General features: G+C 45.1%; 1 protein-coding gene and 1 pseudogene across 1 annotated transcript; one reads left to right on the plus strand and one right to left on the minus strand.

Annotated features, from left to right (window-relative positions):
* Positions 1–2389: 2389 nt before the first annotated feature.
* MTNR1B (melatonin receptor 1B) lies at positions 2390–14830 on the minus strand. Its single transcript, XM_068556073.1, is given in 3 exon segments — positions 2390–3006; positions 14439–14574; positions 14576–14830. Coding segments are annotated over 3 exon segments (1008 nt in total).
* LOC137772188 (elongation factor 1-alpha-like) overlaps positions 14829–27404 on the plus strand; it is a 38206-nt pseudogene continuing 25630 nt past the window's right edge.

A 27404-nucleotide genomic window follows, 5' to 3' on the forward strand; every position in this document is an offset into this window, starting at 1 on the left:
AGCAGCTGGGGGACACCCCATTGCCTCCATGTCAGGACTGATGCGCCAACCCCTGTAGTTGGTGCCAGGGGGTAGGAGACTGGGAGAACAGAGAGCAAACCCATGCCAGACCCGGTCAGCACAGGCTCCACCCAGAGCCAAGGAAAGTGGCTGCAGCCCAGGGAGAAGCCTTAGGCTCTTGGTTTTTCTCTCAGCCTGAGGTCTGGACTGGGAGGCCTCTTTGGATGGGACTCTCCACACCAGGTAGATGGATCCCAACCTGCAGGTAACCAGGGCTGGAACACCTACATTCCTAACAGTCTGGTTGAAGACCACCAGGGTCAGAATCAGATTCCCAGACCCTTCCCGAGATCTCCGCAGTCGACACGTCTTGGGTGGAGCTTGGAGCGTGTTCCTGTTTAACAAGCTCCTAGGTGGTGACCCAGCGACTAGGCACGGCCCCCATCCTAATTCCTCCATTATAAGGGGAGCGAGAACATCTAGCCTGACACTGAGGTCAGCATTCTGGGCTCCTCGTTCTGCAAAGCAGCGGCTGCCTGAGGCAACTTTTCTGTCTCCCTGGATCTCCCAGTTACCTCCTGCATTTTGGTACTTCGCCCACTCTGCTTTGCTCCTGCCACACATTCCGAGGTGTGTGTCTGGGGGGCAGGCAGAAGGGGGTGCTACTGCCAGACAGACCGGGTCTCCACACCTAGCTTTGAACTCAACAGCTCTGAACTCGGGAAATCACGTCACTTCTTTAAGTTTCAGTTTCTTAGTATAAACATGGGTAATATCTTTTCAAAGAGTTTTGTAAGAACTAAATGAGATAATGCATATCCAGCACTTACTACCCTGCCTGATACAAGCAAACACCCCATGAATGTTAGCTGATCTGAAAACCTTAGCAGACACTGACCGCCCAGAGGGTGGCCAACAGGCCTTTTGCTCCCCACTCTGGGCCCGCCGGCAAAGGGCACTCAACTCATGTTTGTGGAATTGAAGAAGGATGCTAAATCCATTGGTGCCAAATGAGGACCTGAGATGCCTACAGATAGAAAGCCTGATTGCTGAACACCTGAAACTAACACAACATTGTAAATCCACTATACTTCAATAAAAATAAGTAAGTAAATTTAAAAAAAAAAGAATATGAAGAAAAGAAAGCGTTAGAAAAGATAAGCTATCACCCTCGCGATATTTTGCTTCTCTATCAATCTCAGTTTTTCACTTGAAAAGTGAGCATCTACCTGGTATCCCAGATGTGTCTTTTACTGACTGCTAGAACAATCTAGCAGCTACAATGAAGACTAACTGTCCCTCCTCTGAAACGTCAAATGTTTAAATATGATTACCGAACGTTTAATAATAATATTCCAATGTTATTAAGTTTTGGAAAAATAAAAAGAAAACCCAGGAGTACACAGGAAGCAACTGGGATGCAGCTGCTCCCACCTGCACACACACCTTCCCATCCTCTTCCCTCCCTCCCTGTCTCTGTGTGTCACTTCTTCCCTCCTTCAAGGTTACCTTTCATTTTAGGTAGTTAGGATAAGAATAAGAGGGAATGATAACTGAGTGCCAGCCGCGGTCCTCAGCTCTCGAACGGTATCATCGCAGCGACTCCTCACGCAACCCCGGGAGGCAGGCAGCAGCAAGGTCTCCGTTTTAAGGGCTGTAAACCGAGGAAAACAGCGGTTAGGGGACCTACCCCAGTCACACAGCTTGAACAGGGTGGAACCAAGAAGGGAAGCCTGGCAGACTCCAGACGCCTGAGGAGGGTGTGTGTGCGTGTGTGTGTGTGTATGTGTGTGTTTACAGGGTGATGCGGGGTGGTGTGTATACTATGTAGAGCGTGTGTGGGTATGTGTGTGTGTGTGTATAGTGTGATGTGGGTGGTGTGTACAGTGCATATAGGGCGGTATGTGCGTGTGTGCGTGTGTATATGCCTGCACATGTGCACACACGTATATGTAGGGAAGGTCCGCGGCGGAGAGCGCGGGATGCTTACCCTTTGCACCACGCCAGCCCCCAGAGGCCCTGCAGAGCTACCCAGCTTCCAGCACTGCAGAGCTTGATCTTCCGTCCTTGCTAACAGAGGAGATATCCACTCTCAGGGGAGAGAGCGAAAGCAGCAAGGAGGCCAAAGCAGGAGGACAAGAGGGCAGCCTGTGGGAAGGAACTGGCCTCTTCCACCGCAGGCCCCTCCGCATTCTGTTCCTTCCTTGGCGCTTGTCTGCGCTAAGCCCCAGCGCACCCGGGAGAGCGGGTCTGCCAGGTCCATGGCTGTGCTTGCTGGGACGGGGCCCCCAGTACCTGCAGGTGTCTCTGACCAACCTGAACCAAGGGTGCTGACGGGCTCCTTGTCCACAGGATGAAGTTCCGCAAGCCGTGTGCAGATTCACTCCCATCATTTCATGAGTTTGTCACCCGGCCGGGGATCATGCAAGAGAGCATCTGCCTGGACGGCGGGCTGGATGTTAACCACTGGGGGAGCTTGGCTTTCTGGCCCCTCCACCCGGCTGCCCTTGGAAGAGTCCTGCAGGTAGTGCCATGGGTTCCAGAGGGCAGAGGCGATCTTCTTGTATTCCCTGCAGAAGTTCTGGTTCAGGATCCCATAGACGATGGCATTAAGGCAGCTGTTGAAATAAGCCACGAAGTAGCTAGTGACAAAGAGGCCCTCTGGGACCCGGGGAGCCACTTCTGAGTCGATGGCCACAGCAAGGCCGATGCAGTTCAGCGGTGCCCAGCAGATGACGAAGATCACAAACACCATGAACGTGGTCAGAAACCAGTGGCAGTAGATGCGGTGGTAGGTCACGCTGTGGCAGACGCAGCAGTAGCGGTTAATGGCGATGGCGGTGATGTCGAAGACGGAGCCAATGACGCTCAGGCCCATCACAAAGGCGCTGGCCTTGCAGCGCGCCTCCCCCAGGGCCCAGCCGTCGTGGAAGATGGCCAAGAGGATTAGCGGGTAGGGGTACAAGGCCAGGTCAGCCAATGCCAGACTCACCAAGAACAAATTACCTGGAGTGGGAAACAGGAAGCAAGAGTCAGGACGAAACCCCACGATCTCTATTCTGTAGAATATTCTAGCCTTTGTCCCTCACAGGAGGGACTCTCCCAGGACATGGATGGGCCACCGCCACCATACGTCTGTGGGTACTCTGCGGAGACTGCTGTGACCACCTCAGGGGTCCAAAGCGTGAGGCAGAGGGAAAGGATCCAGAAGGCGCAGCAACCAGAAAAGTCAGGCTGTGGTCTGGCTTCAAGGGGGTTTGGAAAAAGAGAGCTCAGAGCCACTCAGTGGGGACTTCCCCTGAGTCAGACCCTCAGGTGAAGCAGACTCCGTACTTGCAGCTACATGCAAACCCACAAGGTAGAGAAAGGGTGTTCCCAGCCCTCTCTGTCCTGACACACAGTCTCAACCCATCTCAGGGAAGACTCCATAGGACGTGCCCCCGGGAAGCTGGAAGACCCACTAGCAGCCTTCTTGAAGTGCCTATTTTGGCCTCAGATGCTTGGGGTAACTCCACTTAGAACTGACCGAAAAGATATCTGTTCGCTCCCTGGAAGTTCTCAGGACCCAACTGCTCCTGAGTCCAGAGCTAGGTTAGGGCCCGAGGGAGGCAGGATGTAACTGAATAGAAAGGAGATGATTTGGATACTTAAAGTGCTTTCCAGGTAGTGAGCTTCTGTGTCTCTCGAGGTATTCAGGTACAAGTTGGATGGTAAAGGAGAAGCCTGCCTCAGATTGAACTGCGAGATTCCTTCCTATTCTACTATCTCAGGGATCTATTTACTTAATGGGAGAAAAGCCCCCTCAAATTCTGTCTGGTTGGTACTACAAGGCAAGAAACGTACATCTTAGTACCTGCTTGGGATGCGGGGGAGTCTCCTTCTTGTTCATTTAATTCTCAGCCTTGTTCTCTGTCTCCACTGGTGGATTTCAGGTTCTGACTCCACTACTGAGAACTTACTTGGTCTCAAGAAAGAGAGGGGTTTCCTCTCTCGAATTTCTTGTTTTCAGCTGAATCAGGAGCCCTTGTCTCTTCCTAGAATTTTAAGTGTTCTTTTTGGTTAATTAAAGTAGAGCTGATTTACAATATTGTATTAGTTTCAGGTGTACAACATAGTGATTCAGTATTGTTTTTTTCATTCAACAAACATTTATTGATTAACTGGGAGGAAAGTGATACAGACACAAGACATAATTCCTGCCTTCAAAAAGCTGCAGAGACAGATAAAGCAGATGAAAAATCAGGTAGTATTAATGAAAGCGCAGGGGTGACTCAGTATTTTTCTAGATTATACTCCATTTAAGGTTATTATAAAATATTGGCTATATTCCCTGTGCAGCACTTGTAGTTTATTTATTTTGTACATAGATTTTGTCTCTCTAAATCCCTTATCGCTATGTTGCCCCTCCGCCTTCCCTCTGCCCACTGATAACCGCTAGTTTGTTCTCTATATCTGTGAATCTGCTATTTTTTTGTTATATTCACTAGTTTGTTGTATTTTTTAGATTTCACATATAAGTGATAACATACAGTATTTGTCTTTCTCTGTCTGACTTATTCTACCAGGCATAATACCCTTCAGGTCCATCCACGTTGTTGCAAATGGCAAAATTTCATTCTTTGTTATGGCTGAGTAATATTCCAGTGTGTGTATGTGTGTGTGTGTGTGTGTGTGTGTGTGTGTGTGTGTATACACCACATCTTTTTTATCCTTTCATCTGTTGATAGACACATAGGTTGCTTCCATACCTTGGTAACTGTAAATAATACTGCTATGAGCATTGGGGTGCATGTATCTTTTTAAATTAGTGTTTTCTTTTTGGCGGGATATATACCGAGCAGTGGAACTGCTGGATCTTATGGGCAGCCTACTGAATGGGAGAAAATTATTTGCAACTGATATGTCCGATAAGGGGTTAATATCCAAAATATAAATAGTTCATGCAACTCAATATCAAAAAAACAAACAACCTGATCAAAAAATGGGCAGAAGACCTGAATAGACGTTTTTCCAAAGAAGACATCCAAATGGCCAACAGGCACATGAAAAGATGTTCAACATCACTAATCATCAGGGAAATGCAAATCAAAACCACAATGAGATATCACCTGACACTTGTCAGAATGGCTATGATTAAAAAGAACACAAATAACAAATGCTGGCGAGGGTGTGGAGAAAAGGGAACCCTCGTACACTGTTGGTGGGAATGTAAACTGATGCAGCCGTTGTGGAAAACGGTATGGAGACTTCTCAAAAAAAAAAAAAAAATTAAATGTTGTTTTGACATTGGGAAGTGGCGCTGGAAGTTGGAGTGATCTGGGGTAATCTCAGTCCTGCCACTTTGAACTTGACCTAGTCACTGAACTTCTTTTCTCTGTGACTATTGTTTCATCCGTTCCCTCCTTTTCTTTTGGAGCCCTCCTTCCCCCTCGTCACACACACTCCACATGATTAAGAAAATTCCTTCTTTCCCACGTGGGGATACTGGTCTTTGCAGCACCCACTGGCTTCCTGGCTGAGCGGCAAAGAAGCGTTTGGCCCTTGCAAGCACATGTGGAGAAAGTCAAGAGCGGCTGGGAGCCGGTGCCAGCTCAGCCAGCTGTTCCCGGGAAAGCAAGTCAAGCTCTGCCGTGTTAATGTGGCTCATCCCCTAATAATGCCCCAGAAGCTGGCAAACAGCTTGTAAATAGTGGGAAGAACACATTCAACTCCACGTGGAAAGTGTTTCAATTACTCTCCCCCATTACTCCTGGGGTTCCTATAAGGCTGAAATCAACCAGTTTCTGCTGTAGATCCATCTGCCCTCAGACGTCATACCGTCTCCCGACTTTCTTGACACAATTCCAAGTTAGACGAATAAAATTCTTGCTTTGTTTCCCATCTGTAAGAAGCCAGACCCTGTCTAGATGACAGTCAAAGGGAGAACGAGTTCTCTATTCATGATTTCCCCAGACAGGTGAGAAATCAACCAGGACACACAGCAGCGCTCATCATCCGGGGCACAGGCTTCTAATGAATATTTATATCACGAGTCTTGGCGTTACTTATTTCCATCTGCCCCTATCAGACAGGGCGTATTAGTGGAGACAGACCTCATCAACAAGGTTTTGTACTAATATGGAACTCCCTTCCCTTTGCATTCATACACAAAGCACATCCCTCCACACATAGAGCCACCACAATCCCCTCCCCCCGGCCTACTTTCTCCTTCTTTTTGGGAAATCTAGTCCTTAATGGGAATCTGGAAATCTAAGAAAGAGCCAGCAGATGTTCAGCTATCTAGTCTTCATCAGATAGGAGAATTCTGGAAGATAAAGCTACCTTTATCTTGCTCTTCCCTGTACCCACCCGATTTTCCTAGAGGAATTTCTTGGTTTTAAATTGTCTCTGGTCATTGAGCTAAAATTGGCAATGTAGAAATAGATAGTCATTGAGTCATTTGCTCAACAAATATTGCTGAGTATTTACTAGGTATTGTCTCTGGCCTATGCTGGGGCATGGTGAGCAAGAGAGACACATCCCCTCCTCTTACAAAGCTCGTGGTCTCATAGAAGAGACAATTCAATAAAATCAAGACGTGATGAGGGTTACGATAGGGAAGTAAACAGATGATCTATCATTTCTAACAGGGTTAAACTTTCCATGCCTTGAGGTCTTCTTCCATCCTCCACTTGCTCAAACGTGTAATATATTTATTGAGCACCTATCACGCTTGGGTAGGGCGCAGTGATGGGTGAAAGACACGCCCCTGCCATTGGGGAAAGAGACACAGAAACAGTGGCTCTTCAGTGTGGTGAGAGCTGGGTTGGAGGCTAGCACGAGGTGGTGGCAACAGTGGGGACGAACTAAGTCATTTTGGGGCTGAGGGCAGTACTGGAGGATGGGGCTGGTCAAGCAGGACAATTCAGCAAGGGGCCGGACAAAACCACAAAGGCCCTTGTCACAGGCCTGCCTCCATCCCAGGATGGCTGTTCACCTCAAATAGGATCCTGCATGGGAAAAAATTTAAGACATAATAACAGTCTCCAAACGAATGTGAGATATTCTTGTTAGTTATATTCTGGGATAGGCATTTGAAATAACTGAACAGATAATTTATTAAAAATGTGACTTCCTCACAAATACTAAAACAGTGCACTTTTATATTAACATAAGCTCCTAATTAGATTCCCAAATTCTTTGAGGGTGGAGATTGTTTTCTTCCCAAATCACATTGTTTGTGAAAACCCTGGAGCCTGTGGATGAATCATACAAGGGCTGAGCTGAAATCTAACATCACTGTTAATTTAAAAAGAAAAGGATTACTAAGCAAGCTAATAGTATAAAAAAAAATATGATGGGGGTATTTTAACCACTTAAAAGAATAAAATATATTTAAGGGCATAGGCATCCATTTAAATAATTAACTGAGACGCTTATTACAAAATCATATTCCATGACCATCAAGGCATTGCTTGGAAGCTCTTATGGAAGCATTTTATTACTTTAATTACACTTAGTTATAACAAAAGAAAAAAACACCCCACAATTGGTATAGTACCTCGACGTTTATAATGTGCATTCACGTAAACTGACTCAATTGTTTCTCACAAGAATCCTTTAAGGTTGATTGCATGATTTCCATTTTACAGATCAAGAAACCAACACCCAGAATATGTGAACAGAGAAAAAGGGAGAAAAAGCAAAAAGAGAAACAAGAGGAAACCAGGAAAAAGAAATGTCAAAGGGATTAAGGGTGTAGAGTTTTTGGTCATCCACAAGAATGAGAAAGAACAGAAAAGTGCCCATGTCACCTGCCAGTTAGGAGATCAGCAGTGATGTTAGCAAGGGTGAATTCTGTCGAGTGTTGGGGGATAAACTTTTGCACTGGAGGCTGCCCTCCCAACCAGCTTTGCCTTCAAAAGAAATGGAGAGAAATGGACCGGTACTTGGAAAGGGCTATACTTTGATGGAGAGATTGTGTAAGATATTTTTTTTTTCTTTTCTCTTTCTCTCTCTTTTAAATGAGAGAGGCTTGTATCTGACACATAATAAGCACATAGCAATCTTTTTCTCATTGGAGTATAGTTGATTTACAATGTTGTGTTAATGTCTGCTATACAGCAGAGCGATTCAGTTATACATATATATACGTCCTTTTTTATACTCTTCTCTATTATGGTTTAATCACAGGATATTGAATATAGTTCCCTGTGCTATACAGTAGGACCTTGTTGTTGATCCATTCTATATATAATAGTTTGCATCTGCTAACCCTACACATAACAATCTTAGCTATTATTTATTATTGTAATTTTTATATTATCAGCTGCATTATTATTTATATTATTATGAGTTTTTATATTATTATAATTATATACAATTATAACAGTTTTATATTATTATTACAAAGAACAAGAAAGAGGCTCATAAGGTTGGACTAAGCTCCCTGGGAGATAAGATGTGAGAAGGCCTATAGGGTGAGGACGATGAAGAAATTAGGACATTGCATCTAGAGTGTAAACACCCTCAGAACTGCAACTTTACTTCCCAACTCCCTAACTTTTCCTCTTTCAGCCGTAAGTATTTTAAACTGTTAAGACCTAACAGCAGCATCAAGATCTTCTGAGTTTTGCTGCATATCATGCTAAATACAGACTCCGATTTTGTGCGGGGGAAGAAAAAGGCAGTCTAACATGAAAGTGTTCACACGCGGGGCTGCTAAGGACTCTATGGGAGGAATTAACGAGGATTATGAGCTTTCCTGATTATTTGGCTAAAGACATAATTAAGAGATTTAAAATGCTTTCATTTTTGCCTGGTAAAGAGAAAATAAGCATTCAGAGCCAAAATGTGAAGTTGGAAAGTTCAGGCAATATCAGGGAAGGAGTCCAATGTAGCCCAGTTTGGTTTTCAGCTGATAAGAAGCCCTCCGAAGCCCAAAAGCTCAGCAGGTTAAAAGACGCCTGTCACCAAGGGGCATCTCCAGGAGTATTCAGTGGTAGCATAGAGCCTGGATGAAGTGGGCTCCACCTTACCTTGTAACACCTGAAGGGCAGGGGCTGTGGGTCTATTAAATATTTCCTCCAGGCCTTTCAAGAGCTTTTGCCTAGGGCCAACCTGCTTATTCAATCATCATTTACCTCCTCGATCAACAAGTGGGAGGAAAAGGGGCCGCATGGCGGGCTCCGCTCTAATGTAACTGGGGATGCCAATATGTGCCAGGCTGAAAATGCCCATCAGGAAGTCTGCAATGCAGGCACCGGTTCTGCATAAGAGATGATACAGACTCTAAGCATCGCTGGGCATCCAGAGGACAGAGTGGATTCCGGACAAGGACCTGGGTGTTCAGCAAGCAAGTCCTCCATGTTTTCCTGTCAAATATTCCACATCCTTTTTCCTTACAAATCACAGGGATGTCCTAGGTATGGATATGCACCCGCTCACTAACAGCACCTCTCCGACAGCCTCTTAATCCATCTGCAGTACAAGAAGCCATTGTCAGACCGTGGCTCCTGACCCTCACCAGGGAAATTAGGGTCCCTGTGCCGATGGGCCAAGAATCATGAATACTGTTGTGCTTTCCCCTTGCTGATGGAGACTATCTCAATGTTACAGTAAGGACACGTTTCTCTCAGCTCTCTTCTGTATGGCTGACAGTCAGGATGGTGCAGGTAAGGGCAGGAGGCTCAATTTCACAGGCAGTTTAAAGCGGGCAGCCTCCAGCCAGACCGGCAAGAGGCATATACACACTACTATATACAAAATAGATAACTAGTAAGAACCTGCTGTATAGCACAGGGAACTCTACTCAATACTCTGTAATGACCTATATGGGGAAAAAATCTAAAAAAAAAAAAAAAGAGTGGGTATATATACACGTATAACTAATGCACTTTGCTGTATACCTGAAACTAACACAACATTGTAAATCAACTATACTGCAATAAAAATTTTTTAAAAAGACAAACTCCCTAAGGAGTCACTGGGGCACAATTTTAGGGAACCCACTGGCCACACAGGAACAGCAGGGATCAAGATACACCCTAGTGCAGGTGCCAGTCAAGTGTCTGAGGACAAGAGTGAGGTGTACTTTGGGCTTTCAGCGCGCAAAGCAATTCAGTTCCATGAGGATTGTACTGATGGCGTGATCGGTGCTGAGTAGACCTCACCTCATGGAGCAAAATTAATACCTTCTGTCTCACTGCTTTCCTGGTATCTTGTCCACTTCAGTTTGTTTCAGCAAATCTATATTCAGTTTTAGAAATGGAATAAAAGTCTCTGCTCTCAAGAATTTCACAGTCCAGTGGGGAGAGAAAAAATACTAAGAGCAATACAGTGAGGGAGGTGTTGTACGGGGAGGGCATGCGGGGAGCCTGGGCTGGGCCGGGGAAGGGGGGGAAGACAGTAACCACACCTTTTATGTTATTAACGATAAAAATCAACAACCCGCAGGGGAGCTGAGGAAGGGGTTTGAAAGAGATACTGAATAGCCGAAAAGAGGCAGGGAGCTTCCCAAGATGAGGATAGAGCATCAACCTAGATGGGTGGGATGGCGGGGGGGCGGGGGGAGGGAGGTGCAAGAGGGACGGGATATATGCATAAATATAGCTGATTCACTTCATTGTACAGCAGAAACTGACACAACATTGTAAAACTATACCCCAATTAAAAAAAAAAAAAAAAAGAACACAGACCGTGTGGAAGCGACAGCAACTTGTGTCACATTGAGTGGGAGAAGTGAGACAAGTCTGTGACATTGAGGGGGTTAGGCAGGTCCCGGAGGCTTGTTCCAGCCGTGCTCTGGAGCTGGACGCCATTCTGTAGATGGAGGGTGGTCCCTGGAGGCAGGGGTGACCCTGGCCGTGGTAACAGGGAGGGTAGAGGAGTGGGGAAAGCTGTCTGGTGACTATGGACATGGTTTGCTCAAGGGAGGATTAGGGTGTAAATTGGGGCAGTAGGAGTAGGGGGGCAGGAAAGGGGGAAATGGAGAGACGCTATGAGACAAAAATCAGGAGGACTTGGGGAATGAAGGAACCAAAGAGGACCCCCAGGGATCAGGTGTCTGAGAGAGGAAGGAGGTCCAAAAACTAGCATCAGGTAAGCCAAGGGAATGGAAGGTCTCAAGGAGGGAGTGGCTCTCAGTGTCCCACACAGCACAGAGGGGCACTTCCCATGAGGGCAGACCCCAGGGGGCTGAGGAGGAAATGGGAAGCAATGAGGTGATTAATGGATGTAAACTGTTATATTAATACGTCTGGCTGAAAAGAGAAGGAGAAACGTAGCCCTGAAGTTAGAAGGAGACATAAGACCAAGGAAAGATTTTTTTCTTTTAAACAAAGGAGCCCCTTTGTGTGTGTGTAAGCTAAAGGGAAAGAGACAGAAATTGAAAATACAGAAGAGAGAGAAGGAACTTGATGGAGGAAAGTTCTGTGAAAGCAGGAGAGGGAGAGAGAGAAAATACAGGGATGAACATTGGTGAGGTCTGGGCTGGGGATGAGTGACAGGGGCGGGCACAAGGAGAAGTCCTCAGACGCTATCAGGAGGGCCTGAAGTGTGGCAAGCCCCAGAAAGCACACACCGAGAAATATGAAATGCCACCAGTGCCACGCAATGTGTAAGGCTCTGGAAACATAGCAAAGAGTGTAACACACAGCTGGCCTTACCTTCTAAGTTGGGGCAGTGCCCTGAATCTGCCTCCCATCTTCCCTCCATCCCTTCCTGTGTGCCTTGCTCTAGTGCCATCTCTGAAAAAATCAACCCAAAGCACAAGCAACGGAACCTGAAGACAGGGAAGTCCCTCCCTCAAAAAGGACAGTTAATCTAACCACCTACCCCGCTATCAGGAACATCCCTGTTATGAATGATGAGAGTCTGCTGCACAGAGAAACTGGGTTTGTAATAGTCAAGTAGAGGATACTGACACCTGCTAAGAACGCTGCTGCGACCTCAATATGGGCTGTGTGCCTTAGTCATTGGAAGTACACATGTTCTCATTGTCACAGCCCTATTTTCGTAATAGCGATGAATTAAGGAACCAGACTCAATTACAGAAAGCTCTAAGATAAATGTTTCTTAAAGTAAGTCCATACTCTTCAGTAAGAGAAGACCTGATTAATAGTGGAATGGGTGCTAGCTATTCAAACTGCTGTAGGTTTTCAGGCATCTATTGAAATCTCAATCTGCCAAAGTTATTTAGTTTACATTAATACTATGATTTTTCATAGTATGTATGACTATCATCAATAAAGCCATGGGTCAAATAAAAATTGGTTGTGTGACCGGAGCAGCCTTTAATGTGCCAGGAATTAATATCATTTAGATAAAGTGTTAAAATTTTTTCTGGTGCTGGGCTGTAGCAGACTCAGAGGGAGTCAGGAAGGATAGGACATATGGTGTGCCAGCGATTTAACATGCTCATTACCCAGCCAGGCCAAATCAATAAGGTTTCCATGAACTTCGCTAGGAGAGCAGAAGAGGCCAGCCCTCCTCGGGACGGAGGAGGGGAGAATAAGCTTGTCTCCTTCAGGCAAAAGGAAGAAGCACCCTCAACCTTCAGCCACCCCGCCCGTGGTAGGCAGCCCACCGGGTCTCCTCTAAACACCCTGCTAGTCAGGAAGAGAGGCCCTGCCTCCTCATTGCGTCCCTGGGCAGGAAATGAATTCTTGTGGCTGCTACAAAAGGGCAATAGGATGGAAATATTAAATACAGTTTTCTGATAGTAACCCGTTCTTTCCTAGTAGATAAGCCTCTACTCAAAGGACACAATAATATCTTGAAAAAGTTACTGCAGATAATACGAGCATCCACTACTGAAATGACTGAGTTAGAAAGCTTACTTTTTTTCTTCCAGTTTTATTGAGATATAATTGACATCCAGCACTGTATAAGCTTAAGGCGTACAGCATGATGATTTGACTTATATACACCATGATTACCGCAATAAGTTTAGTGAACATCCATCATTTCATATAGATACAAAAAGAAATAGAAAAAAAGACATTTTTCCTTGTGATGAGAACTCCTAGGATCTACTCTCTTAACAACTTTCATATGTAACACACAGCAGAGTTAGTTATATGTAGCCTGTTGTACATTACATCCCTAGTACTTATTTATCTTGTAACTGGAAGTTTGTGCCTTTTGACTGCCTTCTCCCAGTTCCGTCTCCCCTCAGCTCCTGCCTCTGGTAACCACAAATCTGCCCTCTTTGTCTATGAGTTTGTTTGTTTGTTTTTGAAGTATAATTAACCTATAACAATATGTTAGTTCCTAGGGCACAATACAGGGATTTGATATGTCTTAACATTTCAAAATGATCACTAGGATAAGTCTAGCTACCATCTGTCACCATACAGTTACTTCTTCTTAAAAATATGAAGTTTCCAATATTATGCACAGAAGCTCACATTTTTATTTTTTGTTTGTTCTTTAGATAAAAATCATGGAGTCACAGGGCCACATAAAATATATATAACAATTTGTTAAAAATAGCCTTTCTGAATGGTCATCCTCCTTAGAAAAGCGTGTTTAAGCTATATAATTGGCTTTCTGCTATCTTTTCATTTTAATTCACTCTAATATTTGAGTTGCCCCTAAGACCCAAACTGGGAAATGACAAATTGACAAACAGGTCATTGAGCTTCTCCCCAAGCTGGAGTGGTCAGTGTGCTCCAATGACCCTCAGGGCCAGAGTTTAGAGACTCCCTCCCTCTGGTTTTGTCCCCTGGCACACCTGAGTATGGGAAAGTTGAAATGAGAGTGGATTGAAAGGGGAAAAATATTCTCAGGATTGCAACACTATTTTGCCAAATCACTATTTTAATCTTCGTGTAGTCCTACGAATTCCCTGTCTTCATTAAAGACCACGGTTATCGCAAAACAATTTAGTTCCATCCAAGCAGAGGCTGCAGATGTCTGCTTCTGCACTCTCTTGTTTGGAACCAAGATGAGGAGATAAGTCTAGGACGAAAATTCACTGGAGCGTTTCCATTAATTCACTCATTGGCTCAGCAAATATTTCCAAAGCACCTACTGCGTGAACCACAGTGCTTGGCAGGCGAGGGAGGTGTTGAAGATGGTGAGATTTCTGTGGCCAGGGAGGGTCACCATGGGGACCCGCACACACTGGAGCGCCTTGGAGAGCTAAGGCATCCAGCGGCTTGGATTTCCACAGCGCCCGGGTCTGCAGAAAAGTGCGCAAGAAAAACTTTGCCCGATTCACGCTGGCACTGATGCGCCAAGTGCTTCCTGGTCCATTTGCTAGAGCCGCAAGTCGGGGAAAGGCAGCAACTCACCCTAACTTTTGAGTTCAAGACCAAACTCGGGGACTGGTTAGGGAGAAGGGAACGCGGCGCGGGGGCCTGACGAGGGACAAGGCGGCGGATTGCAGGATCAGGGTCAGGGGCAAGACCAGACACCAGAGGGGGGCCCGACGCAGCAGCGGGCGTGGCGCTCACCTGTGTTCCGGAGCTTGCGGTTCCCGAGCACCGAGAGGATGACCAGGAGGTTGCCCACGATGGCCACCGCGGTGGTGACGATGAGCACGGCGGACAGCGCGGGCGCCACCCAGGGCGGCCGGGGGGTCCCGGAGGGTCCCGGAGGGCCGCGCGCCTCCTGCCCCAGTCCAGACCCGGCTCTCCGCTCGGTCGCCCGCCTCGCAGCAGTTGGCGAAGGAGCCGTTACTCGGGCATCGTGGACCCTCCCGCACCGCGCCAGCCGCCACGCACCGGGTCTCTCCGCAGGCTGGGCGCGCAGTGCCGAGTCCGGCGCTCCTGCCGCCCCCTTCCCTACCCAGGTCGCGCGGGCCAGGGAGGAGGCCAGTGGGCAGGGACCTGGAAGAGATGAACATGGGCAAGGGACGGAGAAAAAACGTAGGAACGGGAGGAGGATTTGGGGTGCAGGCGTTGCCAAGGGAGCGCGTGCCCCCCTCGCTAGCTCAGGAGCAGCTGCGAGGGTGCCGCCTGGCGCTGCCACCCGGAGCCCAGCACGTGCCTGACCCAGTTCGGGCCTCAGTGCCTGAGCGCGCAGTCAGAGAAGCTGTGTCTAGGGACACCCAGATTTTCGGACTAGAAAAGGTGCAGTTCGTCGGGGACCTGCTGATTGGTTGTCAGAAGGTCCCCATGGGGCTGTACAGCCCCAAAAAGGTGGTGACTCCAGGCTATGGGGACAGATCCCACAGCAAAATAAGGGAGAGGGTTACGCTCTAGGCAGCTGCAGGAGAAAGACGAACCTGTGCTATTTACTGAGCACTTGCTGTTTATGTGGGAAGTATTGGTGATGTCTCTGCCCTGTCCTCCTTAAAAAGTCATGACAATACTTAAATAGATTTAGGAACATCTATTTAAACATGATAATACTTAAATAGATGTATGGTCAATACTGGGGGTTATTGTAATGTGGTTTTTGGAGGGGTTAGAACAAGAAGAAGAGTGCACTATGGTTATAGGAAAGAAGGAACTTAGATGACCTTCCTTTAAAATGTTTGAGCACTTTTACTCTGATAATAACAACTGCTCATCCCTCTTGAGGGTAAATTTATGCCAAGCACTGTCTTAAGCTCTGTTTGCATCACTGGAATCAAAATGACTGATTACCTATCTGGCGAAGAAGTAAAGTACCTGGAACTCTCATACATCGCTTTTATGAGAATGCAAAATGGTACAGCCACTTTAAAGTGCTCGGTAGTTTGATAGTTTCATATAGAATTAAACATATACCATCCTATGACCAGAAATGAAAAGAAAATGAAACATATGCCCACAAAAAGATCTGTGCAAGAATTATCCAGAGCAGCCTTACTTATAGTAACCCAGACCCGGAAACAGCCCAAAGGTCCCTCGAGAGATGAACGGGTAAACAAATTGTGGTAATTGTGAATACCACCCAGCAATAAAAACTACTGATATGCACAACAACATGGATTAATCTAAAAAAACATTATATTGAGCAAAAGAAGCCAGATACGAAAGGGTACATTCTATACAATTCCAATTATAGAATGGCCAAAAGCAGGAAAATATCATCTATGGTGATAGTAATCAGAGCAATGGTTGTCCATGGGGGTGAGGATTGACTGGAACAGAACAGGAAATGAATTTCTGGGATGTTATTTGTATGTATGTTATTATATGTAAATTATACTCTCCCACCGCCCCCTCCCCGAAATAAAAATAAAAACAAAAAAGAATGCAGTGGAGAGGGAGGGACTCTAATGGCGTGGTGATGCAGGAGAAGATAATAATTAAAGCAATAAACTCCTTGAGAGGTGAGCCCATCCAGAGCCCAAAGAAGGTAGATTATTGTTAGGAGAGAGAGGCTTTCTTCCCTGCAGTAGAAATGAAGCAGAAGCCAGTACAAATTCAGAAGTGTTTCTAGATTGGCATGAGATGAGGGAGTTCCTCTCTGGCTGCTGAATTCTCAGGGTGTTCGACGCTACCTCATTAGCCGGGATTCAGGGGGAAAGAGTGTGGAAGATTTGAAGACAGGAGAAGGTCTGAAATGTCATTATAGAAAAGAGGAACTTTAACTAGGAAAGCATGGCAGGTGTGTCAGGAGAGTGTGCGCCACTGTACAGCTTAAGATGATGGTTTGAAACGAAGCCAGTCAGCCTTGCTGGTGGTTATTAAGCAGCAACTTGGAGCCTCTCAGGATAGACACAGAGAAGGCAGAGTGAACTTCGCTCAGGATTTCGATTTGCTGGTGAGGAGTAACTAACAAAAGGAAGCGTGAGGGTGTGATGGGAAGATGGACCCTAGAAGGACATTAAACGAGAGAAGTTGAGAAAACGAGGGGGATGGGGAGGGGGCTGGTGGGTCATGGGAAAGAGATGGGATCAAGGGATGGGAGGGGTTGAATTCGAAGAGTTGTGGTGGATGAATCTGAAAACCTAAATTGTGGTATTGAGAGAGTGACTTGTTTGAAACTGAGATTTCTGAGGAGTGTGGATTTTATTGATATGAGGGCTCTGAGGCGATGATGGGAGTGGGTTGCTGGACGAAGCTTGTTGGGAATGAGAAGGTTGAGTACCTGAGAAGTCACGGGCTGAATATTATGGTGGTGAGAGAAAAGGAAACCCATGATTTGGGGGCGAATCCCCAATGAATGAGGAGGAATGAGCAGCCAGTCGGTCGGAGAGCAAAAGGAAGGAGGAAGAGACACAGCTGGATGGTGTCTAGGGGCATTTTTCAAAGAAGGGACAGACATGCTTTCCCTGCTCTTACAAGTGCACATGTAGCAAACATAGAGTAGCACTTCTCTGGCTGTCAGTGGCCCTCAGAGCAATAGGTAAGTTGAATACAATATGTGTTGCCCCAGTTCAGACACACCAATAACACACAATTGGTTAATTGTGTATGAAACACAGGGTATTTGCCCTGTGCTGCCCTGGTCTGGGATCATGCACATAGCCACAACAGATATCTCAAGACCTTTGGACATTGGAATTGGGGTACTTGCTGCCAAGAAGTCCATGCTGTCTCCTGGCACAGCTGACCAGGCTGTGCCTTAAAAGGTCAGAAGAATGGTATAGCCACTTTGAAAGACAGTTTGGGACTTCTCTGGTGGCACAGTGGTTAAGAATCCACCTGCCAATGCAGGGGACACGGGTTTGAGCCCTGGTCTGGGAAGATCCCACATGCCACGGAGCAACTAAGCCTGTGTGCCACAACTACTGAGCCTGCACTCTAGAGCCCACGAGCCACAACTACTAAGCCTGCGTGACTAGAGCCCATGCTCTGCAACAAGAGAAGCCACTACAATAAGAAGCTGGCGCACCGCAATGAAGAGTAGGCCCCGCTTGACGCAACTAGAGAAAGCCCGCGCACAGCAATGAAGACCCAACACAGCCAAAAAATAAATAAATAATAAATAAATTAAAAAAAAAAAAAGACAGTTTGGCCGTTTCTAACAAAACTAAACACACTCTTATCACATGATCCATAAATTGTACTCCTTGACATTTCTCCAAAGAAGTTGAAAACTTATCTCCACACAAAAGCCTCCACATGGATGTTTATAGCAGCTTTATTCATCATTTCCCAGAACTGGAAACTACCAAGATGTCCTTCAATAGGTAACTGGATAAATAAACTGTGATACATTTATACAATGAAATATTTTCCAGCACTAACAAGAAATGAGATATTAAGTCATGAAAGGACATGGAAGAACCTTAAATGCGTATTACTAAGTGAAAGAAGTCAATCTGAAAAGGCTAGTATGATTCCAAATATATGACATTCTAGAAAAGGCAAAACTATGCAGACACTAAAAAGATCAGTGGTTGCCAGGGGTTAGGGGAGAAAGAGAGATGAATAAGCAGAGCACAGAGGATTTTTAGGGCAGTGAAACTACTCTGTGTGATACCACAATGGTGTATACATGTCATTACATTTGTCCAAACCCATAGAACATACAGCACCAAAAGTGAGCGCTAATGTAAACTATGGACTTTGGGTGATTCATACATCTTCAGGCGAAACAGAATCCACACTACTATCAACAAGACAAACTAAAGCAAATCTAGGGAGAGAAGTCATGATGATGGAGAGACTGGAGCTATGACATCCAAGATGATGGAGAGGGGTGCCCAGATTTAAGAGAGAGGGTATCGCATTCAAGGAACTGAGAAGACATCCCGAAAGAAGTAAGTTCAGGTCTGAGAATCAGGCTAGAGAACAGGGCAGGAACTGGTCCAGGGAGGCCTCAAGGTCACCTTGAGGACTCTGGACTTGATCCCAAGCACAGTAGAATCTGTTGAAGGGTTTGCCAGGCATCTGCATCCTGCCCCACTCTGGCAGGTTTCCCTTCCAATGCAGAGAGGATGTCTGCCACAGAAAGCAATTCCCATGTTGACGTCCAAGTGTAGAACAGTGGTGATTGCTTCCAGTGTTCCAGGCTCATGGCCTCTTAACCTAAGAGGATTCTTTTCATAATAGGTGAAACCAATAGTGGCTGCCAACAGTGAAATTAAATTATATGGGAAGAAAATTCAAACCCTAGAGAAGGGAAAGGAGAGAGCCAAAGGAGAGAGGTTCAAGATTCCTAGCTGGTTTCTTTAAAAAGTAAATCAACGTTTTGAACACCTATGGAGTGTCCTAGGGCTACAAAAATGAGCAGGATTGGCATTCTTTATGCCTGCCCCCAAGTTCAAATGCAAATCAAAATATGCTCACAGAAGCTCAGCTATCCACATCCCAACAATAGTATCTTTCACTCTGGATAGTACTTGAAACCTTTTCCAAACCACTTTTACCCAGGCCATCTTGTATCTCCTTTCAACAGTTCTGTGAGGCCTCGGGGACAGGTATGATTGGCCCAGCTGGAAAAGAAAGGAACAGACTCTTGGAGATAAATAATGTGCCAAGGTTGCTGGCTGATGAATGGCCAAGATGAGTCTGTAACCCAGCTGTCTAACAGAATCCAATTCTTCTTCTTTTTTTTAAATAATTAATTAATTAGGTTGCACCCAGGTCTTAGTTGCAGCAGGTGGGCTCCTTAGTTGCAGCTCGCGGGCTGCTGAGTTGCAGCTTGCTGGCTCCTTAGTTGTGGCACGCGAACTCATAGTTGCAGCATGCATGCTGGCCCCATGCATTGGGAGCACAGAGTCTTAACCACTGAGCCACCAGGGAAGTCCCAGAATCCAATTCTTTGATTGAATGTATAATGGCTTATATTCCCCCTATATGATATACACAAAGCATATAATCAAAACTTTCTTTAGGTAATCAGTTTACAATATGGTTGAAAGAGCCACTTGCCCTTTTAGTAATACCAGAAGAAATAATCATAGCAGCCACAGCTAACACTGAGTGTTTTCTGTGTGCTAGGAGACATATAGATACTTTCATTTAACCCTCCCATCTCTATGGGATGGGTAGGATTACTGTCTACTGTGAAGAAACTGAGATTCAGCTGGTAGGTCTCGGAGCTAGGATGATTCCCAAATCTGGTACAGTTTTTCCCTTGCATCGGGGAATATTAAAACCTCTGGGCTCTTTTTCACCTCAAGAGAAGGGGAGCTCGATGATGTTGGGCAGGTTGAACCCTGGAAGAAAAAGCTTGTGTGAGTTTTGAAAAAGATGGCTTTTATTTAGATAACTTAGAAGATATACTACTGCTCAGCATCGAGAAGCTGCCCTCATCTTTTCCTGAAGTGTAATCTGGAAAGAGGGATATTGTACAAGAAAGGAGTGAAAACAAGACAAAACAACAAAAACAACAAAAACCCCACCTCTGGACAGTCTTCCTTCTGTTACCCAGCACAAGCTCATGGCAGAGACCAGTAGAGTGATCCAGGGACCCAGCTGGGCCAGGCAAGGTCAGAGCAGCAAATTCTCTCTGCTGCCGGTTGCATGATCTTTACATTTTCTGACTTTTCTTTCCCTTCAGAGGAAACATCAGCCTAAGAGTTACCGTCCTGGTTACTTCAGATTTGAATCAAATCTAACAGCTCAGTGTTCAAGCCGAAGGGGTCGACCCTTGCCTTGGAATCCAGTGAACTCCAGATCAGTGTTTATTATCCCACACTATCTAGAATGAATTATTTAGCATATATATATCATTTATATATTTATATAAATAATTTAAATTGTTTAATTCTTGCTTTATTGGAAGATTGTTTTGTTTATAGTTTACAATTTACCAGAACAGTAAGTATATTTTCCTAGTAAAAATAAATTGAAGCAGAAAGTCATAAGCAGCAAGATTCAAGTGAAAGGGCTACACCAAATCTGGGATGGTTTTGACTTCTGCAGAAGGAAATTTATCTTGGAATCTTAATGCTTTCTTTTAAAACCTGGGGACAAGGGGACTCAGTCACAGGGACATTCATTCAAGGGACAAGCTGTTAGGGAAGAGAGGTCTCCAAGCTATTAGGGAAGTATGGTCCAGAGGCCAATGTGGATTCCATTTCCGGGGACAGAGGGTGCTGGTGTACCCTCCTGGAGCCTCAGCTGGGTGGGGTGTGTAACCACCCTCCTGTCTCGTGGGGGCATGTTTATTTTAGGAGAATACCCCCATGCTCCTGCAGAGATGCTGTTAGCAGACCAGGCCTCTTCCCCAGAGACTGGCTGTTATCAGCCCCCAAGGGCCTCAGTCAGTAGTGTCGTACCTTTGCCTCCAAAGCCAGTGAATGGGACACTCAGCCTGGGGCAGAATTTTAAACATGAGTGACTTGCTCTATGTTCTCCCTGTGATTGCTTAATTAGTGCTATTATTTTCCAGCCAAGTTAATTTGCCAAGGCCTGGCCTGGTCCCCAGACTAATATCCACAGCCAGCTGAAGCCTTCTTGATTGTAGAGAGTTGAGTCTGTTCCTTGGAGAAGCAGCCCTCCATAATGCATGGGAGTGTCTGTATCTTTGGCCCAGAAGTCACCTAGACCAGACAAGCCTGGCTGTCGTTAAAGAAGATATGGATTAAACATGGAAAACCAGCTTGTTGGGAAGGGCCTGTCATCACCTGCGCTACCAGGCAGGGGGCGGAGTACTGCCAGCCACTGCTTGATTAGTTGACTTCCTGCGATCTGTTGTTGAGGACATGAATGATTTGATCTGGAAAGTGGGGTGGGGACACTGGAAGAAAGAAGCCAGAACCAAACCCACCTGCGGTTTTTCCCACTTTTGAAGGAAGTGGGGTACGGAGGAGCTTCACTGCATCATGACTGTGATGCTGGCGTGAGCTGGGGGTGTGGGCTTACAGGAAGGGGTGGCCAGCTGGACACCTGGTCCCTCACTGCTGTGCGCCCACTGTGAGGACTAACCCAGCTATTTTAATGGATGCCCTCAAATATCCTCATGCCCTGCTCGAACTAGTCCACTGGCATCTTATCCTTAATGCTTTAAAAATGAAGTTACCACAGCCATCCCCAAACCTGCTGGTTCTCTTTCATCGCCTTGTAAGAAGACCTCCCATATTCATCCAATTCTTTCCATTCACTGCCACCATCCTATAGGTGTTGCTGAACTCAGGTTCTGCTGCTCAACAATCTAATACTGAGAGACAAGTGTTGGGTAAAAGGAAAGATAGCTTTATTGAGGAAGCCAGCAATCTTGGCAAGAAGGTGGACTCATGTCCCAAAGAACCAACTCCCCACTGCCCAGGTTTTGCTCAGAGATAATAGAGTAAGTCCTCTACATACAAATGATTTCTGTTGCGAGAGCGCGTTCGTAAGTCCAATTTGTTTGTGAGTCCAACAAAGTTAGCCTAGGTACCCAACTAACACAATCGGCTATATAGTACTGTACTGTAATAGGTTTATAATACTTTTCACACAAGTAATACATAAAAAACAAACACAAAAAATAAAGAAAACATTTTTAATCTTACAGTACAGTACCTTGAAAAGTACAGTAGTGCAGTACAATAGCTGGCACACAGGGGCTGGCATCGAGTGAACAGGTAAGAAGAGTTACTGACTGGAGGAGGGAGAGGAGGTGGGAGATGGTAGAGTTGAAGGATCGTCGGCAATAGGAGACGGAGGGCAAGCTGCAATTTCACTCACGCCTGATGTTGATGGCACAGGTTCTGGTTCCTTGCTGGATTCAATTCTATCTCCCCTCTTGGAAAAGCGATCCAGTGATGTCTGGGTAGTAGCTCTTCTTTCCTCGTCATAGATGTCACGGTAGCACTGGATTGCTTCTGAACAGCTGCTGCAACCTTTGTGTACCGTTCTATGTTCCGGTCCTGTGCCTCAAAAACTAACAGTGTCTCCTCAAATAAAGAAAATCCCCTTGCCATTTCCTGTGTTGTGAATCTCTTCGGTTCTTCCCAGTACCAGCTACATCACTGGTGCTTTTACTCTTGCTTCCAGACATCCTGGGCTTGAAATAAAGTTACTGTACTACTGTACTCTATACAGTACTGTACAGTACAGTACACAAAAGCACAACCACTTGTAAAGGATGCATGCACATGACAATGTACGGCAGACACGTGAACTAACTTATGTGATTAGACATGTGAATGCATGTTCGCATCTTTGAAAGTTCGCAACTTGAAGGTTCATATGTCGGGGACTTACTGTATAGGGAAAAGAGGAAAAGGACTACTCACTGAGGAGAGGGTTGAGGGGTGAGTGATTGGCTTGTGGACATTCTTCTGATTGGTTGGTGGTGAGGTAACCGGGAGTCAACATCATCAACCTTTTGGTTCTAACTGGTCTGGGGTCTACATGCATATAGTAGACTTGGTGGGAGTTTCAGTATCTGCAAAACAACTCAAAGGATGTGGCTCAGAATATTATCTAGAGGAGGAACCAAAGGTCCTTGACTTTGTTTAATGGCTAAACTATTATTATTTTGTCTTGCCTGACTATTTTCCCATGTTTTTGCATTTTCTCACTTACTGATTAAATTTATTCTTTGGAACTCAGGAAAGGCCTAGGAGGCTAAAGTTTTTCTATAAACAAGAGGCAGGCAGAAGACATGGAGGGGATCTGTCCAGGGGAGGCCCCAATGGATCCTGCTCGGTGACAATAAGGATAGGGTGACAACTCAAGAGCCCCAGATTAGTCAGTCTCCCTACTCCTACCTTGCCTGTCTCCAACCCTTTTTCCATTTAGTAGGCAGGACTATTTTTTTTTTTATGTAAATCAGCTAATTCCCCAGCTCAGTACCCTCCAATGGTTTCCTTTCACACTTAGAATGAAAACTCCAGGCTCCTTCCCCTGGTTGCATGATTTGACCTCATTTGCTACCAGTGTCCCCTTCTCCCCATCATTCTAGCCTCCTGGCCTCCTCATGGGCAGGGTCTCTGCTCTCTCTGCACCCTCTCTCTGAAATGATTCCCTTTCACCCTGTCTTTGGAGGCTCCTTCCTAAGAGAGGAAGCCCCCTTGCCACCCCCAAGCACCACCACACTGCCCTGTTTCATTTTCCTCCTGGCACTTAGTATTAACTGCAATTATCTATCCCACTTATTTCTTTACTTGTTTATTACCCACCTCCTCCATGTTGCAAGATGTAAACAGCACACAGATTTCCAGATACATTGTTTGGGGTCTTCCCTCGCCTTTGGTGAGAGGATTCCTGAAACTGTAGTTGCATACATAAACTCTTGAAATTAGCAACCTCAGAATAGTTCATTTTAGTCAGCAAAAAGATTAAAGAATTATTGTTAACTTTTTCAAGGAATGACAATGGTATTGTGATCATATATCTAAAAAGTCTTGATCTTTTAGAAATATATATTAAAATACGTAATACTTATATATTGACATGAGACAATGTCTGAGAATTGCTTTAAAATAAATCAGAACAGGGCAATGGGGGATGGAAATGGATAGGAGTGTTGATGAATTGGCTCTAAGTTGATAATTATGAAAGTTGAGTAATACATGCATGGGAGTTCATTACACTAGTCTTTCTACTTTTGTATATGTTTGAAATGTTTCAAAAGAAAATGTAAGAAAGAAAAAACTTCTTACAACATCTTCTGAAACCTGTCATAGACGTAAAGCCTCTTTCATTTAGACAGAGACACACTGTCTGCACTTCAGATCATGCCAACTCAAGTTCATCCTTGGATTGGGCTATGCACATCTCATTTTAACAGCTGGCAGAGGTCCACAGTGCACTTCCAGAATGTAAGCCCTGAGAACAGGGAACTTACATGGTGCTCCTGGATGTACTCCAAGCCTCCAGACCGGTGCCTGGAAAAAAACAGGCACTCAGTAAACATTGTTAAACACATAAATAAAGTACCCATTTCAGTTCATGTCAACCTTATCTTCCCAGTCACTCAGACTAAACTTCGAGATCACCACTGCCCTCCTTCTCTGGACTGCCTCTCTCACATGGGGCCCTTTGGTCCATCCCAATGTCAATGTCCTTCATCACCACTCACCTCCACCATTGCAACAGTCCAAACTGGTCTCTTTATTCCAGCCCTTCCCCTCGCTAGAGAATGCTTTGAATGTTACCAGAGAGTTCTTTCTGAAGCACATTGAAAAATCTACTTGAAAACTTTCCCTGGTTCCCCAATCTGGCCCCTTATTAGTAATAAACATATTTTATATTTTCACAATGTCTTATAGACGGCAAAGCTCTCTCACATGTCTTTTGATTTAATCCTCATGGTCCTCTGAGGCAGAAATCTCTCTCCCCATTTTACAGATGAAGAAACTGAGACTCAAAGACTCAAAATTAAACAGTGATGGAGTATGGACAAGAATTCAGTGCTCTACAGAATAAGGAGTTAATGGGAAGGAATGTGACTTGGTTGTGGGTTGGAGTAGGACGTAGACAGGGTGTATTGTTAGGTTGTTCACATCTTTTGTGGATTCTTCTATTGTGTGTGTGTGTGTGTGTGTGTGTGTGTGTTTTATTATAATGAAGTAGAAATTTTCACTTGAGTTCACTTGACTCTCAGGAGGGTTGCTTCTTTTAGCAAAGCTGCCAGGTAGGAGGTGAAGCACACTTTCCTACAGGTGGGCTGGCAGGGCTGAAAGAGGCTGGGAGGGAGAGCTTTCTAGCAGCGGCTGAGCGTGGACCTCTCAGCCGGGAGTTGTGTCTACACAGGCCCTCCAGAGGCTTGCTATGTGGTATGCTAAGCTAAGGTAGTTCGCTCACGGCTCCTTCAAAGAACCTGCAGTGAAGACAAGCAGGTCACAAACTGGAGGCTGTGAGCCAGGGGCTATTGGCAGCTGTGATTTTTTAGAAGTGCAAAAAAACTTCTGAGCCAACATTTACAAATGTCCAGAGTCTACGTGGCTTAAAAATCGGAAGATCTGGCGTCCAAGGCCCGTCTTCCAGCACAGCCCCCCTGGGCTGAGCCACGTGACAGCTGCCCTCTGAGAAAGGGCTGAGTCTCAAGCCCAGACTAAGCTGATCAACTTCTCCATCATGCCTTCTGGCTCCTGCAAGCCTCTGAGTTTGGGACCCTAAAGCTTCATTAGCTTTAAGACGTTTGGAGCAAATGCTACCCTCACCTTAGGTGGGGCCGGAAGGTTGCAGAGGTCTTTGGGTTACTGAATCTTTTCAATGAGAGTGTATTATCTGTACGTAAAATCCATGTGGATAAAGAGAGAAATAATCATCGAGTACTCTCCCTGCCAGTCCACAGCTGCCTAACTCATACTTCTACCTTATGATCCAGCACACTTCCCTGTGACTCAGGCATTCGGGGTGCGCCCATCTACCCGGGTCCCTGTCTCTGAGCTCATACCGTCACCAGGAACATCCTTCCTGCGCACTGGAAGCCCATGTCAGATTCATCTTTCTATCCTTCAAGTCATTTTCTACTCATTTGCAAACATATCCATATATGATTCTTTTTAACCTAAACGAGGTCATACTTTAAAAACTGATCTTCAGCTAGAATGCAAACTCTGTGAGGACAGGAATTTTGCCTGAATTGTTCATTGTTATATCTCATGTACCTATACCACTGCTTGACGTATAAGCGCTAAGTAAATATTTGTTCCATGAGTAAAGTGAAAAAGTCAACTTGTTTTCTTGCTCATAATGTCTGAGAGATCTTTCCATGCCAGTAGATATACAGATCTATTGAATTCTTCTGAACGGCTGCATACCAATCCATGTTATCAGTTACTGTAAATAAACACCTTGGTGGCATTTATATTCTTTCTGAATTTTCATTATGTTAAACAGCATTGGGAATGACTGTTTCTCCTTACGCATAATATGACTTGTGCAAGTAATTTTTATAGAAATAATTCCTGGAAGTGAACTTTTGGGGTCAAATTGTAAACTTTTGGGGTCAAAATTTAAAAATTTTGAAATATAGCCACTTGGTGCTCTTAAAAGGCCAGGCCAATCTATAGTTCCAACAGCAGACTATGAAAGTGTCTTCTTCTCCATTGCCTTGCTAACCCTAAATATTGCCTATCTGTTTTATTGGGCCAAACGGATTTTAGCACCCTTATTTTCCAGGGGAAGGAAAGGAGGGAACACAGAAGGAAAGTGGGAAAAGAGGAAATGAGGCGGGTGCATGTGAAGGAAGTGAAAATGTGCCTTGTTGAATTCCATGGGGAAAAAATTGACAAGAGGTATTTCATTTTGATTCTATAAATTTTATAAGATTAATGCTAAATCTGGAATATATTATTGGCCATTGGTTCTTATCTCTGAAATACTTCTGGGAAAGTTGTCATAACATAGGAAATTGTTGCCAAGAAAAAAAAAAAAGAAGGAAAATTATAATTAGATCTCTATAAACATTGCAAAATTATCACCATACATGTGAGGAACAAAATTGTTTTCAAGGAAATTTTAGCTATTTTGTTGTATATGATATTCACAAGAACCTGTAGGTGTGTTTCTCCATTTTTATTGATTGTCTAAAGCACAGAAAATCCAAGCGATTAGCCTAACATCACTCAGTCAAAGGCAAAGACAAGACTTAGAACCCTGGTTCTGACTCTCAGCCCAGTTCTCTTTCCTCTGTGGTCTGCACAGTTATTAAAC

This window comes from Eschrichtius robustus, chromosome 11 (assembly GCF_028021215.1).
Source record: "Eschrichtius robustus isolate mEscRob2 chromosome 11, mEscRob2.pri, whole genome shotgun sequence".
Taxonomy (NCBI): domain Eukaryota; kingdom Metazoa; phylum Chordata; class Mammalia; order Artiodactyla; family Eschrichtiidae; genus Eschrichtius; species Eschrichtius robustus.